The sequence below is a fragment of the Eupeodes corollae genome, chromosome 1 (assembly GCF_945859685.1).
Source record: "Eupeodes corollae chromosome 1, idEupCoro1.1, whole genome shotgun sequence".
Classification (NCBI taxonomy): Eukaryota; Metazoa; Arthropoda; class Insecta; order Diptera; family Syrphidae; genus Eupeodes; species Eupeodes corollae.
Genome location: NC_079147.1, coordinates 280683701 through 280698191, shown reverse-complemented (window position 1 = coordinate 280698191; position 14491 = coordinate 280683701). Strand labels below are relative to the sequence as shown.

At 37.2% G+C, this 14491-nt stretch overlaps 1 protein-coding gene across 1 annotated transcript in view; it reads right to left on the bottom strand.

Moving 5' to 3' along the window:
* The window catches only part of LOC129938555 (huntingtin-interacting protein 1), a 31466-nt gene that overhangs the window by 9527 nt on the left and 7448 nt on the right, over nt 1-14491 (bottom strand). The window contains exon 2 of the mRNA XM_056046186.1: nt 5825-5919. Within this exon, the coding sequence (XP_055902161.1) occupies nt 5825-5857 (33 nt within the window). The 5' untranslated portion in view covers nt 5858-5919. The remainder of the gene's footprint in view (nt 1-5824; nt 5920-14491) is intronic.

Sequence of the window (14491 nt, the reverse complement as noted above, 5' to 3'; positions counted from 1 at the left end):
ACTTAGTCAGAGCCCTATTAATGATCTTTTCGAAAACTTTGCTGATACTCGGAAGAAGACTTATCGACCGAAGATTTGACGGGTTGGAGTTGTCCTTTCCCTTTTTCGGGAGAGGATGAACCACAGCGGTCTTCCAATGCACTGGATAATATGCATTATTCAGTGCATTATTGAAGAGCGTGGTGTAAATGTCAATTGCTTCCATCGGTAAATGTCTAAGTACAACGTTGGATATACCATCGACACCTGCTGACTTTTTGTTTTTTATTGAATTAAAGATGAGCTGAAGCTCAACCTTCGTCACTAACAAGGGACTTGGTCCCGTTTGCTCGGCGATTATGGCATTTGCCAAGGAATCGTCATTGAACCGCATGAAACCGCGGTTCTCAGATCGCCATTGTGTCATATCATTTCGAAGGTAAAAGTGATTAAGTAGGGCTCTGTTTTCCAGGTCGTGGTTGGGGCGAATGCTAACATTCACCTTGTACACTTGCTGGAAAGCAGCTCCCACCGCCTCCACTTTTTCCTTCGGATCTTCAATTATGTAAAAGTCATCGTCAAAGATGGCTTCCTCTGGATCTATTTGCGCTGTCCTGAGTACGTCTCTGTTCTCTTCGGTTCTTTGGAGTTTAAGACACGGAAGGTCATTGTCGTTTTTTTTTCTGAATATCTTATTGATTTTGGGGAACATACCAGGGTCACTCGAATTAACTGACCGGATCTTGCGGTCCCAGTACTTGTTAATTGATAACCTGTAGTTCTCCTTAATCAACAGATTGACATTTTTTATTGACGATTTCAGTGTCCTAACCTCCAAGTCGCGTGGGTCTGTAAGTCGTCTGTACAAGTTTTTGAGTCTTGTCAGTAAGCCACTCTTGTGCCTACGTAGTGCGTCAATTGTCGCGTTTCTGTAAGCGTCCATTTGATCCCGTTCTTTGTACTTTGGGATTGTCCGTTCCATCGTTCGTTTTATTGTTTCGTCCATCTGTTGTAAATGTTGGTCAATTTCTGTATTTGTCAGGTTTCTGTTGTTTGGTGGGGCTATGTCACTCGAACGAAGTTCTCTCGCTAAGGCGTTGGTGAAACGAGGCCAACGCATCTTACTGTAATTGTAAGAGTGCGTTGCAACGTATTCCTCCAACTCCACGCGTTCGTTCGGAATCTGCATTACAGCAGCCAGTCCGCAGTGATCACTGTCGTACTCGACTGTCTGTAAGCAGTTTCGCGGGTGATTACCCACTTTGTCTGTAACTGTCAGTCTGGTGTCGTACAGCAAAAGGTCCAGAAAGGAGCCGCTTCTTGGATACGATGGCCTTTCAGTAGCCAGCAGGTCGACGCCATATTCAACGCTGTAAAGATTCATCAAATTAAAAAGATGATTACCTCTGGGATTACTATGTTGATTTCCCCAATCTTCATGTTTTGCGTTCAAATCACCGGCCAAGATGAAATAGTTTTCTTCCAAGCTCAGTTTCAGTTCCCTAAAAAGAATCTCGAGTTCTGAAGCAAAGTAAGTAACCTGCGGAGCTCCAGCCGCATAAGCCGCAATCATATACATCCGCTTCCCTTGAGTGAGAGGGATGCATACAACGCAAACTTCTAGCGTCTTGAGCTTTCGCAATTCATTGTTGTATATGACTTTATAATTAATGCCTTTTCGTATAAAGAGAGCGACACCACCCCCTTGAGTGGAGTCGGGCCGGTCTCTTCTTACGATATTGTAATTTTTATGAGTCAATTTGTGTTTGTGGTTTAGCTTAGTTTCGCTAGCCATAAACACATCGGGACTGTAGTCTTTCAACAATTGGAACATATTGGCTCTTCGTTCAATCCTAATCAGTGAATTTACATTCACAGCTAGGACTTTTAGGCGCGTCTCCGGCAGCGCGCCCATTATGGTCTAAATTGCGCCAGGCCAGGCAACAAAGAGTAGAGATGATCTACCCTTTTGCCTTGCTCCTTTATCTGACTTTGCAGTCCTGTTAGTTGACCTTGAATGCTCAACAACAAGGCTACAATGTCAGGCTGCACCTCTGGTGCCTTAGGCACAGGGGCCTTTGGGGCAACCGTTGGTGGAGCCTGTCTCGTGTTTCCACTCCCTGACACCATTTGGGCGTAAGAGAATTTGGGATCCACGAATTTTTGTGTTGGAGCCTGTCGAACTGTTCGACTTCTTTCGGCTTTTTGACTGGCCTGTTTTTGTTTAATTTCTTGGACCTTAGGGCAACCCCTATAACTAGCCGGGTGCCCTTGGTTTCCGCAAAGGACACACTTGAGCAGGGTCAAATCCTCAACCCGCTCATTCCCCAGCTTGCACTCTCCTTCTTTGTGGGTTTCTCCGCACCTCACACAACGCAACTGCATATTGCAGTTAGCATTGGCATGGCCAAACCTCTGGCACTTCGTACATTGTAGAATGTCGTCGTGCCTTTTTAATGTCTCCCAGCGTACAGCTTGATTGTCGAGAGATTCGATTCTCTCGACACTACTAAAACTGCTTTGGGGCGATAATGTTACGAGGAACATTGGAAGCCTATAACCCCCTCGCCTGGACTTCACCGTAGTGAAAGGCTTGACCCCGATAAAATCGAGATCGTCACTGGCTTTTTGGCGGAGCTCAGCTAAGAGCTCCTCCGGTTCCGTGCAGGAACTTATGCCCTTCAGAAGGACCGTCTTAAACTTTTCACTTTTGGGTGTGTAGCTGAAGAACTCAGCTGTGGCCTCTTTAAGCAACTCTTTTACTAGCTTGTATTCGGCCAGTGAGAAGCACTGGACCGAATAGCTCTTTTCTTTTTCATTCAAAATTTTTATAAGAAATTTGCCCTTAGTGGCCGACTTACATACCTGTTTTATGTCCTGTATGTCAACCCGGTAGGTCCTAATAGGTGGCACCTTCTCCTTCTTGGGCTGTGGTTGTTTCTGGTGTTGCTGCTGTTTCTGTTGTTGCTGCTGCTGTTTCTGCTGTTGCTGTTTCTGCTGCTGCTGTTGTTGCTGCTGCTGTTTCTGCTGCTGTTGTTGCTGCTGCTGTTGTTGCTGCTGCTGTTGTTGCTGCTGCATTGCTTTGCTTGATGTCGATGGGCCCTCAACATCCGGGCCTGTCACTGCTGATGGCGGTTTTTTCTTTTGCTCCGCTCCTGTGTTTTTATTAGCGGGCTTGGGTTGTGATTGTTTTTGCTGCTGTGGTTGTTTTTGCTGCTTTTGTTTTTGCTGCTGTTGTTTTTGTTGCAGTTGCCGTTGCGCTGCCTCTTGTTGTCGGCGCGCTTCCTGCTTCAGCTTAAGTTGGCTGAGGAGTGGCTCCATTTCCTCCTTTAGTTTCCTCAAGCTGTCTTCGAACTTACTGATGGCTGCCTGTTTAGTTTGCAGGGCCGCCATCAGTGAATTTTCTTCTTGGAGGATTTGGTCCACCTCCCCCTCCAACGATTTATTTGTTGGCGGTTCTGGCTCCGATAGGATCTTGTTCCTATATTTCGGAGACCTATACTGCCCTTCTCCACCCTCTGAGATGTAGTCTACGCTCCCAGCGTCATCACTTTCTGAGGTTTCGTGATCTGACGTCACACCTTTCGTTTTTGCCTGCATTTTTATTTTATTGGCGTTCCGCTTAGCAGGATTGGTCCGCTTCACCAAATTGGGAGATTGCCTCTTTCTCTTCACTATTGCCCAGTGGTCCGATGTATGGTCTGATTGTGTTTCGGTGATGTTTTGTACCGCTGCTTGGACAACACTTACATCACCTGATGTATTGGCAGAGGTATCTTTCGATACCCCTGCTTTCCTCTCCTTCTCCATTGGCTTTTTTTCCCAATCTATAAAATCGACGATTTCACGATTGTGAAAAAAAGCTTCTATATTTTTGGTGCGCTCCGCACGGGATTCGAACCCACGACCCTTGGCGTTGTGTTCGGACGCCACCTCCACTAGGCTACCGATTACTTATATAAAACAGTGGCACAATGCCAACTTAGCCACTGCTCAAACACTTTTAAATTTAAATTGCAAATAAAAAGAAAATTGATTTACACTTCTTCACTCGCTGGAAGTCAAAGAACGACTGACAGTCCAACGCACTAACCATCATGCCACGCGTACTACTAAACTTAAATTGTTATAAAATTTGTATTTCCCAATCTTGATCACATTCGTTACAGAATTACGTGACCGTTTAAAGTTGAGCAGCATTTCTGGACAACCAAAACGACTCCAACGACGGTATGAGACATCTCTAGCCTTAATACTATTAGGTATATCCGCACAGAGCCAAGGACAACTTCGAGATTTCTTTTTAATATAACATGTTTGTTAAAAAGATCTTTAATCACTTATGTAAAGTATTCAATTTGATAGTTTACGTGGGATGTGGTGTAAATTGAATGAAAATCCATCGACATACATTGGTTAAATAAGCTTTTAACATTAATTTTACGAAAACCACGATACTGGAACGAGTGCTGTGATTTTTTATCGAAATTACGTCAAGTGTTTAAAATATAATGGTCAGAATATGAAAACTCAGGAACGGATAATTGACTATTACATTTAACAAAATTTTCATCACTAGCAAGGAAAACATCAATCAACAATCAACTGGTGCACAGTTAGGGAAGAAGTGAGTTGGTTCAGTATTATTAATAAAGGAGTGTCCTAGGGAATTTATTGATGTTTTAAAACAATTTGATGAAGGTTGAAAACGATTAATTTTTAAAATTGGGACATAAGCTAGTTTTATTTATTATTAATCTTTTGGAGGTTTCAAGAAACTTTCGACAACTCTCCTGCGGAACCACAATGTTCCCCAGAACATAGTTTAAAGTTCAATTGTCTCAGCTCTAAACTACCAGATGATATTATATTCGCTCCACAGTATGCCTCGAAATAAGTTCTTATAAGGAATTCAAGTATTTGAGGTATCTCCTAGTACTCATAAAAAATCCATAGCACCACTGACTAGTCATAATACTAAAGTGTCTATTCAGCTTGCAGTTGAAGACTTGTCTTTTTTTTAATTGCAGGTGAATTTAATTTCGTTTTAAAGTTTTTTTCGAAGTTATATTTTTTGACCATACCAAAGTGTTGAAAATCTTGTAATGTCTAAGGTCTTTTGAGACCCTTTCTGTAGAACTCTTTATATTTCCTTTCAGCTTCAATATATAACTTCAATATAAAATAGCATTCTTAGCTGAGTTTTGTTCGATCACTCACTGTGGGATAGTTAGCAAACCAGTCTTTGTATTTTCTCTACTTATTTTCAAGTCTTTACCATAGTTCTCCTGTGTCATACAACAACACCATAGGTAATGAAAGTTGTTTACCATAATGGCGTATATGCATTTCAGGATATTTGTTTTGCATCCCTTAAATTTTCATGCAAGTCATAAATGCTTTAGAAGCTTTCTCAATAGTTACATGTTTGTTATAAAGAAGTTTGCTAACTAAAACTAACAAACTAACCGTTATCCGGTTTTCTAAATCTAGGACAGATTAAGACTTATAACCAATAAGATTTTTTTGAAAAACTTAAAAATTGTGTGGAATTTTTAAAAGTTTTATTTCAAAAACCCTGACGTGACAAATTGATTTTAAATTCAGATTCTAACTTAAACTTTTAAAAGGTAGGCAAAGTATAATTTGATTGCAAAAGCTTTTGATTTTGAGCAAATGCTTTTCTTGCTCTCACAGCCTTTTGCGTCAAAGAAAGTACTGAGCTGTATATTAAATTTTTTAATTTTAATTTTATTTAAATTCAATAAATTTCGATATATCAATCATATTGTATCATGCTGCCAATCTCGTATGTCATAAATAAAAATATTCCAATAAAACTCACCAGCTGAAAGAATACTTTGTCGGTCAGTGACATGGTGATGCCTTATGTTTTCGTCTGTTTATATTTTCAACAAATACAATTCGATGTCAGATGAGCTATAAAAGCATAAAATAAAATATAAATTTAAATTAATTACAAAAACAATTAATTTACCTTGAATTTTAATGGAAATGACTTATTTGTAAAAAATAAACTTAAAACATACAAACAAAAGTAAACATTTTCTTTTGAAGATTTGGATTAGAATAATTAATATTTCTTAATGTTCTCAGTACTAAAACTGTTAAGTTGTGTGTCTATGTACAGTCGTGGTCATCCAATAAAGCCATCAATATATAGCAAAAGATTTCGTTAAAAATGAAGAAACTTAGCACAATGTTAAATTAATTTATTTATGCAAAATATACATTTATAGTAACCAGAATTTCAGATGATATTTTATTTTTAAAATATATCGTTGAAAAACTTATTACAGTAATTATATGTTGTTTTAATTGATTTTGGAAGTGAACCTGTAATTAAACCATCTGAAATGAAGTACGTTTATAAATAACTAACCCTATTGAGGGCACCTTTTTTACCTTCTATGCTGATAGTATTTAGTTGAATATCCTTTCTGTTTTATTACTTCTGGGCATCTTTTTTGCATTGTACCTACAAGCAATGAACACACCCATAGATTTTCTATGGGGTTCAGATCCAGGCTTTGCAGGTCGTAATGCTTCGGGTCGTTCTCCTGTTGAAATATCCAGGCTAACGGTAAATTGTCAGCACAATCCTTATTTAAATGACTGTCCAAAATGTCCTTGTACATTTCTCCTGTCATATTTCCATGAATTTGCACCAATTGACCAACTCCAGATGATGTAAAACATCCCCAAACCATCACGGAAAACCCTCCATGTTTTACAGTTTTTTGTGTATTTCGGGTTCAATTCTTTCAATGGAGGACGCCCCACATACCTTCCGTCACTGCCAAAAACGTTGAATTTAGATTCGTGGCACTACACGACCAAGTTCCAAAAATTTGGACTTTTCAAAAGGTGTTCTTTAGCAAACCTCATTCTTCGAGTAATATTTTTTTTGACAGGTTGGGCTTACGTCTAGCGATTCGTCCATTCAAATTTTTTTTCTCGAAGTAGCCTTCGTATGGTTCTTACTGATAATTGTACATCATAGTTCTCCTCCATTTGGGCTCTTAATAAAACGGATGTTAAAAATGGATTCACTTTAGAAAGCCTAACTAATGTTCTGTCCTCAGACGAAGTCGTTTTTCGTGGCTTTTTTTGAGGTAGGTTCTCAAAGGTTTGGTGTTTTTTTTTTTAAATATTGAACTGCGTTCCTAACTTTACCTCTAGCAAAACCTAGTAATTTGCTTACTTTCATAATAATAATAACATTTTTGTACTTTTTGAAGCATTTGACATTTTCATAAAATATCTACATGGAATAATATAAAAAAACCTGTTTTAAATGTAATGGCTTAATTATGTGACCACCTGCACTGCAACTTAACAACAAATAAAGCGCTTTGATTAAAAGCAAAACATCTTTGAACCTTAGGTGACATACGGTTTTCATAATGAGTTAATGTTAGTTGCTAACCGTTGACCACGACTTTGTGTTATTAAATTAATAAATCTTAATAATTTGTTTATTTTATAAGTTCCTTAACCTCTCTTTCAATTAATTAAAAACTAATAAGCATTCAAATTAATTAGCATAAATAAGTCAGGAAATCCATAATAAAGAATAAATTAAAATAATACGAATTTTCTTGATTTGAATAATTAACTACCGCGGAAAGAAACTAAAAAAGTAAACTTTTAGCTCATTCAAATAAAATCTATACTTTTAAACAGATAATTCAATTTAAAATTATTAAAATAGGCTTGACTTAAACTGGTCATTAATACTGGTAAATAGATCAAAACAGCTGGTTGCAGAATATACATTGAATAACTATCGTTAATTATCAATCAAAACCAAAACCTGCTTTTTAGCGTACTTAAAAGTATTTCTTTGGAGTTCCGATAACCCCGATTAAGTTTAAGCTATTAAATTAATCTTGGGTAAGTATATTAATACAAAATTTAAAAAATGTTTTCACCTTTACAAAAAGAAATGCAAGTTATTTACGCGCTTTTAATATTTGAACCAATCTGATCGATGGAATAACTACACAACATATTTTATCTTTATTGCACATTTATTAATAACGAATTACAAAAATAACTTTCAAAATATTAATAGCATAAATGATTTGTTTATTTTTAGTATATTGGATTATTGTACCTTTTTAACATCTAAAATACGAACAATCGATTCTTTGGCGTTTCTTATGGAACTGTAGTTGCTTTCTTATTGTTAATAAAATAAAGCCAAATGCTTTTAATTGTGGGAAGATAATTTGTATCTTATCAGTTATTGATAAGGTATTGATGTTTGATTTGATATTTTTTGTAAAAACCTCAACAAAAAGAGCAACTTTATTTTTGTTTATTTCATTAAGTCATTCAACCAAAGAGAAAGAAACGAAATTATTTTAACGTTTAGCTTTAAATAACAACAACTATTAAAAGACACTTGTGAATTGGGAGGCCATACAAAAATATGTCTGCACTGTTTGTGCTATTTTTAAATATATGTTGGTATAATTATATCAATTATGCTTCCGTTTTTTTTTAATTTGCGGTGAATACATTGATAAACCGTAACAGGTGCGTCATAAGTCATAAGTAGATAATTTATTATAATTAATGCGGCTGACTCACTTATAAAACTTTAAATTCATAAGGAATTATTCATTTTGTTTTGATTTAATTTGGACCGATACTCGTATATTGTTGCACCTGATTCTTTTTCTAAATTAACATAAATGAATACATGTGTATTTAGTTTGGAGTAATAAATTATTTGTGAATTGTAAAAAAACTGCTGTTTTATTTCTCAATAATTCTTAAATTATATGTCTCATTTTAAGGGGCTTTATTGGTAACAATAGGCTATAAGACACATAAGATAAAGGTTGAACTGGAGAAAGAAAAAATAATTAAATACGGATGAACCCATTGAAAAGAGGCGCCTTAAAGCTAATCGAGAAGCTTGTAACTCCTATCAGTACATTACTGAAGTTTGATTGCGTCCAATTAAAGTTTTGATTCCAATTTTGTAATTTAAAAGACTTTATTTAAAGTGCTACAAAAAAATCATATTATAATAATATTTCGATGAACGCCAAACAAACTAATAGTGATGCTCATGGAAGCTTCACTTTTGTATCTGATCAACTACTCCACTTATGATGTGATAATGATTTGTAGACAAATTTATGAGTATGGTTTAAAAAACATCTAAGAGGATGTTTATTTCAAGTTAAAAAGAAATTTAAAAAACATCTCAATTGGCTTACTAAGATGATTACTCTTCAAAATAACCAAAGGCGGATGTTAAACCGTCGTTATGGAGACTGAGAAATTTCATTAATATTTGATTTTATTTTTTTTGTTAAGGTTTATATATATCATTAAGTTAGGGATAGTTGGTCCTATAAAATCCAATTTTAATTAAGAGGAAATTTGATTAGGTGACTCAATGCTGTCTCATGTCGTTAAAGCGTCACTCACCCCCGATGCCGCTATCCATGAGCGGCACTTGCATCCAGGAAACTAATCAACTCTCAGTACTCGGTATGTACAAGGTGTCTCAAAAGAAAGTTCACATTTAAATCTTTTTTTAAAAGAAAAGTCTTAGCTTTATTGAAAAAATGTTTATTTTATATTGAAGTACACTGTTTGGGAATTTATTTTTTTTTAAATAACATCGTCCAAATGTAAACCGTTGCGCTCTCGGTATTCATTTAGTCGGGCACTAAAATTGCCTATGACAGCTCGGCAGGTAGTATCCGTGATGGCTGCCATTTCATGACGGATATTTTCTTTTAATTATGCCAGGGAAGTCAAGTCGGTTTATTAGCGTAAACTTTTGAGTTGACATAACCCCACAGGAAAAAATCAATAGGCGTTAAATCGGAACTCCGTGGAGGCCAATCCATGTCACCTCACCTGGAGATTAATTTGTTCGGAAAAATTTCTCGAACTCGAGGCAGAGATCTGTTAGACGTGTGTGAAGTTGCTCCATTCTGCTGGAACCATGTTATTTGGTTGTAACCAGGAAAGTTTTGCAGTTGGGGTACGAAAAACTCGTCTAACATCTCCACATAACGCTCTGAATTCACTATGAGTGTGCGTCCCCTTCCATCTTCAAAAAAGTAGGAGCCTACAATTCCTCGCGCCGACATCGCTTCCCCTACGGTGACTTTGGGTGAATGTAGCGGTTTCTGATGTTTTTATTTTGGGTTGGTTGCACTCCAGTAACGACAACTTTGCTTGTTTACATGCCCATTCAGGTGAAAATGGGATTCATCGGAAAACAAGATGTTGGTGAACGTTGGAAAGCGCTCAATAATCTGATTTACAAAGGCAGAGTAGTTGCTTTCACGTAATAAGATAAGCAAATGTGAACTTACTTTTGAGACACCTTGTATATCACATATCATCTATTATGGAATGATCACATATTCGATATTGCCAAAAATTCTGCTAGTTGCTTAGGATTTCTATGACGGTGCAAGAAATTTGTCAACCCTTCTGATCTGGCTGTAATTTAAAAAGCCTTCATTCGTCCGAAACACGAATATATAATTCACATATTTGGGCAGGTGCCCCTAAAACAAGTTTGAGCCTTTTAGATAGGATACAAAAAAGGGCTTTGAAAATGATAGACGATAGAACTATTATCGAAACATTTACATCTCTCGAACACCGCCGCAATGTTTCATGACTTTCGTTGTTCTACCGCTGTTTTTATAAACATTGTTCTGTCGAATTACCTAGTTGCATTACCCCCACCCCCCCTCAAAGAATTCAGCCGTAATACTCGTACTTCTAGAAATGCACATCAGTTTTACCTTGAGCACAATTTCGGACGTAATGTCAACTCTGTTTTTTCCTATCATTTTGATATCCAAAACTTGATATGATGCATCGGTATCTCCTCTTTAATCCTTCCCTATTCTCCTAAAACTCGCAGGTAAATGCTCCCAAGTCAATCCTAAAGATCTACATCCTATAAGCCTATCATCATTTCTTCTTAAGACCTTGTTAAGATTGATTGATATCCATTTAAGGGCACGTACCGATACAAGGCTTCTGTCTTCATCTCAACATGCCTACTGTAAAGGTAAATCGGGTCACTTTAGTACGCGCTATCGAATATTCCCTCCATCATAAAGAGTTCACTATGGTTGCTTTCCCTGACATCGAAGGTGCCTTTAACAACGTGGACACATCTGCAATCACATCTGCACTGACATCTCTAAATGTAGAGAGTTCGCTTCGGGAGTTAATTCATTTAATGCTTACTAGCAGAATAATTAACTCAAAACTGGGCAACTCTTCTAGAAGACGATTCGTTAGTAGAGGGACACCGCAAGGTGGTGTTCTATCCCCTCTCCTTTAGAACCTAGTGGTGAATGAAATCCTAACTAGTCTGGATGCGGAGGGTTTCAGAGTGATAGCCTATGCGGACGACGTTGCTATAGCAGTTTCAGGAAAGCATCTTAACATCCTAAAAGAACTCTTACAAAATGCCTTGGACAGACTAATACTTTGGGCTGATCGGTGTGGACTGGGTGTTAACCCACACAAAACCAATCTGGTCTTAATTTCGAGGAGATACAAAATTCCATTTGTCAACCCTCCTTATATTAAAGGAATCCAATTAAAATTCTCAGACGAGGCTAAATACCTGGGTCTTGTCTTAGACAAAAAACTAAATTGGAAACGCAACGTACAGGAAAGAGTCAAAAAAGCTACTGTAGCTCTCTTTTCTTGCAAAAAAGCTATTGGTAATAAATGGGGTTTACAACCTAGAATCACGGTAATCAGACCGATTTTAACGTACGGTGTGGCAGTATGGTGGATTGCTTTAAAGAAAGGTATAAACAGGTATAAGTTAAATAAAGTCCAAGGTTCAGCCTGCCTATGTATAAGCGGATCGCTTCGCACGACCCCGTCTTACACCTTACACCTCTTCACATGTTTAGCAAACAAATAGCTTCAAGCTCTGCTATTCGCCTCAATGCTTCGTCGCAGTGGACTAACAACAACATTAGCCACTCCGTAATTCTAAGGTGCTTAGAATCAATTCCAAAGCACACAGACTACACCATCCCCCAACTACAATTCGACAGAAACTTCCAGATTTCTATACCTACCAAATCTTTTTGGGAGGATAGGACATTCTTGGAGGATGAGTCGATCCATTTTAACACAGATGGGTCAAAAACAAAAGAAGGAGTTGGTGGAGGTGTGTACTCTGAACGACTGATATTAAGTCTCTCATTCCGAGACTTCTCTCAGGCGAAACTTTTGACGATAAAAGAAGTCTTGTCTTGGCTCAAAGAAAACGTGATATCAACATCTGATATCCGTATTTTCTCTGATAGCCAGTCCGCTATCAAATCTCTGGACTCTGTCTCTGCAAACTCTATAACAGTCCATAACTGTCGATCATCTCTAATGGAGATGGTGCAATAGTTTAATATTCACCTGCTGGGTGCCGGGCCATAGAGACATTCCAGGTAACTGTAAGGCCGATGAACTCGCCAGGAAGGGTACAGTACAGCCCATGCTACCACGTTTGGCAAGTACTGGCATACCAATCGCTACTTGTAAACTGCTACTAATGCAAGACGCTGTGAAGAGGGCAGGCACCAGGTGGAACAACATCACCACGTGTCAAGTCACAAAATACATCTGGCCAACACTGTATTTAAAACGTTCAAGGTGCTTGATATCTCTAAGCAGATCGCATATACTAGGTGTCATAACCGGACACTGTTTAATAGGAAAGCACGCCACGAGACTACGCGTATTCTCAAATGACTTTTGCAGAAGCTGTATGGACGAGGAAGAGGAAGCAACGGTTCTTCATCTTCTCTGCACATGCCCTGCTCTAGCTCGAAAACGCAAGAATTACTTAGAAGAATTCTTCTTTAACAATCTAAACGATCTAAATCATATCGGTATAATCAGCCTCTCACGTTTCGTAAGGGACTCAAGCTGGTTCCATTGAGCTTAGGAGGAAGCCTCAAGATTCATGTGGTATCACAATGGGCCATCAAACTAGCCTAAGTGTGTCCGTTTCCATCTTGAACAGCCACTATATCTAACCTAACCTAACCTAAGGGTATTACTAACCCCTTGAGTGCCCGTTTATTATAAAAAAAAATGTTTACTTAAGGTTTAAGTATACAAATTAATTAATAATACTTAAATGAACCTTAATTCCTAGTCGAACATCACCCATATTGCATTAAACAAGAGTTAAATACTCTAACATTAAAGTATAGGTACGTATACATAACAAAGAAAATGAACAATATAAAAAAAGGAAAATTAAAATAGTTTTTTATAATGTAGCTGGTTTAGGTAATAAATTAGTTTTTGTAGTTTTTTTTTTAATTTGTAAAAGAACATGATGTTTTCTTTTTATTTGAGACTTTTTTAGTACGTGAACAAATAGAAAATTTTACCAAATATTTCATCGAGTATAATTTACACTGGATACTTGGCATTCGTGAGCACAATTTTGGTAGAGCGATAGGTGGATCTTTGTTTGGCTTCAATGGTAACTTTCCCTTAGTAAATGATCAAACATGTCTTGTAATCAACAACCTGAGTAAAAGATACTTTATTGTGCCCACGTATCTAAATTGCTGATGATGTCGATGATTGTCTACGCACACTGCCGTCTCAAAATATAATGCTGATCGTTGACGTTAATGCTCGGATAGGAAATAAACAGTTATTCTCAGATGAAAATAATTTTATTTATTTAGATACAGCAAAAATACGAAATTCAAAAGACCAAACAGTCAACAGAAATGGTAGACTTTTTATGGAAATGGGTCAAACAAACGATCTTTTTATTCTTAATTACTGTAGTAAAAATGATGCACTAGGAGAATTTACATTCATTGTCTGCGCAATTTCAAGTGAATGGATAAAAATCACATCGTTTTTCGAAGTAGGAGTAAAAACATTCTCTGACAATATGCCTCTTTTAGTAGAACTCTGCCTCAACAACCCCTCATATTACTTCGAAAAAGCGCTACCCCCAAAACTCGTTTGGAAAGATAGTTCAAAAGAAATTTACGCAGCAAAGTTACTTAGCCAGATCAACATTACATTTTTAACTACATTTTTAACTTCGAAACGAGGAAAAAATAAGTTTTTTCAAACAACTCTTTGAAGGAAGTCGTACACATAAATTCAAGCCCATCAAAATCTAATAACTACCGTCAAAAATGGTTCGACCAAAAATGCTTCACCGCAAGAAAGCTATCATTTGATCTGCTTAGAAAATTAAGGAACACCTTCGATCATAACGATACCCTAAGAAGAAAATATCACCCCAAATAAAATTTATAAAGAATTACTACAATACAATAGCTATAGAGCTCTCCTGTACAAGAGATACCAAAGGTTTTTGGACAAAAATAAACTCACTAAAGGGCCTAGACTTCGTTTGTGGGATACACTTAACGGCAGGAAAACTGGCCGAACACTTCAAACTATTGCTGAATCCATGCTACTTGGAAGA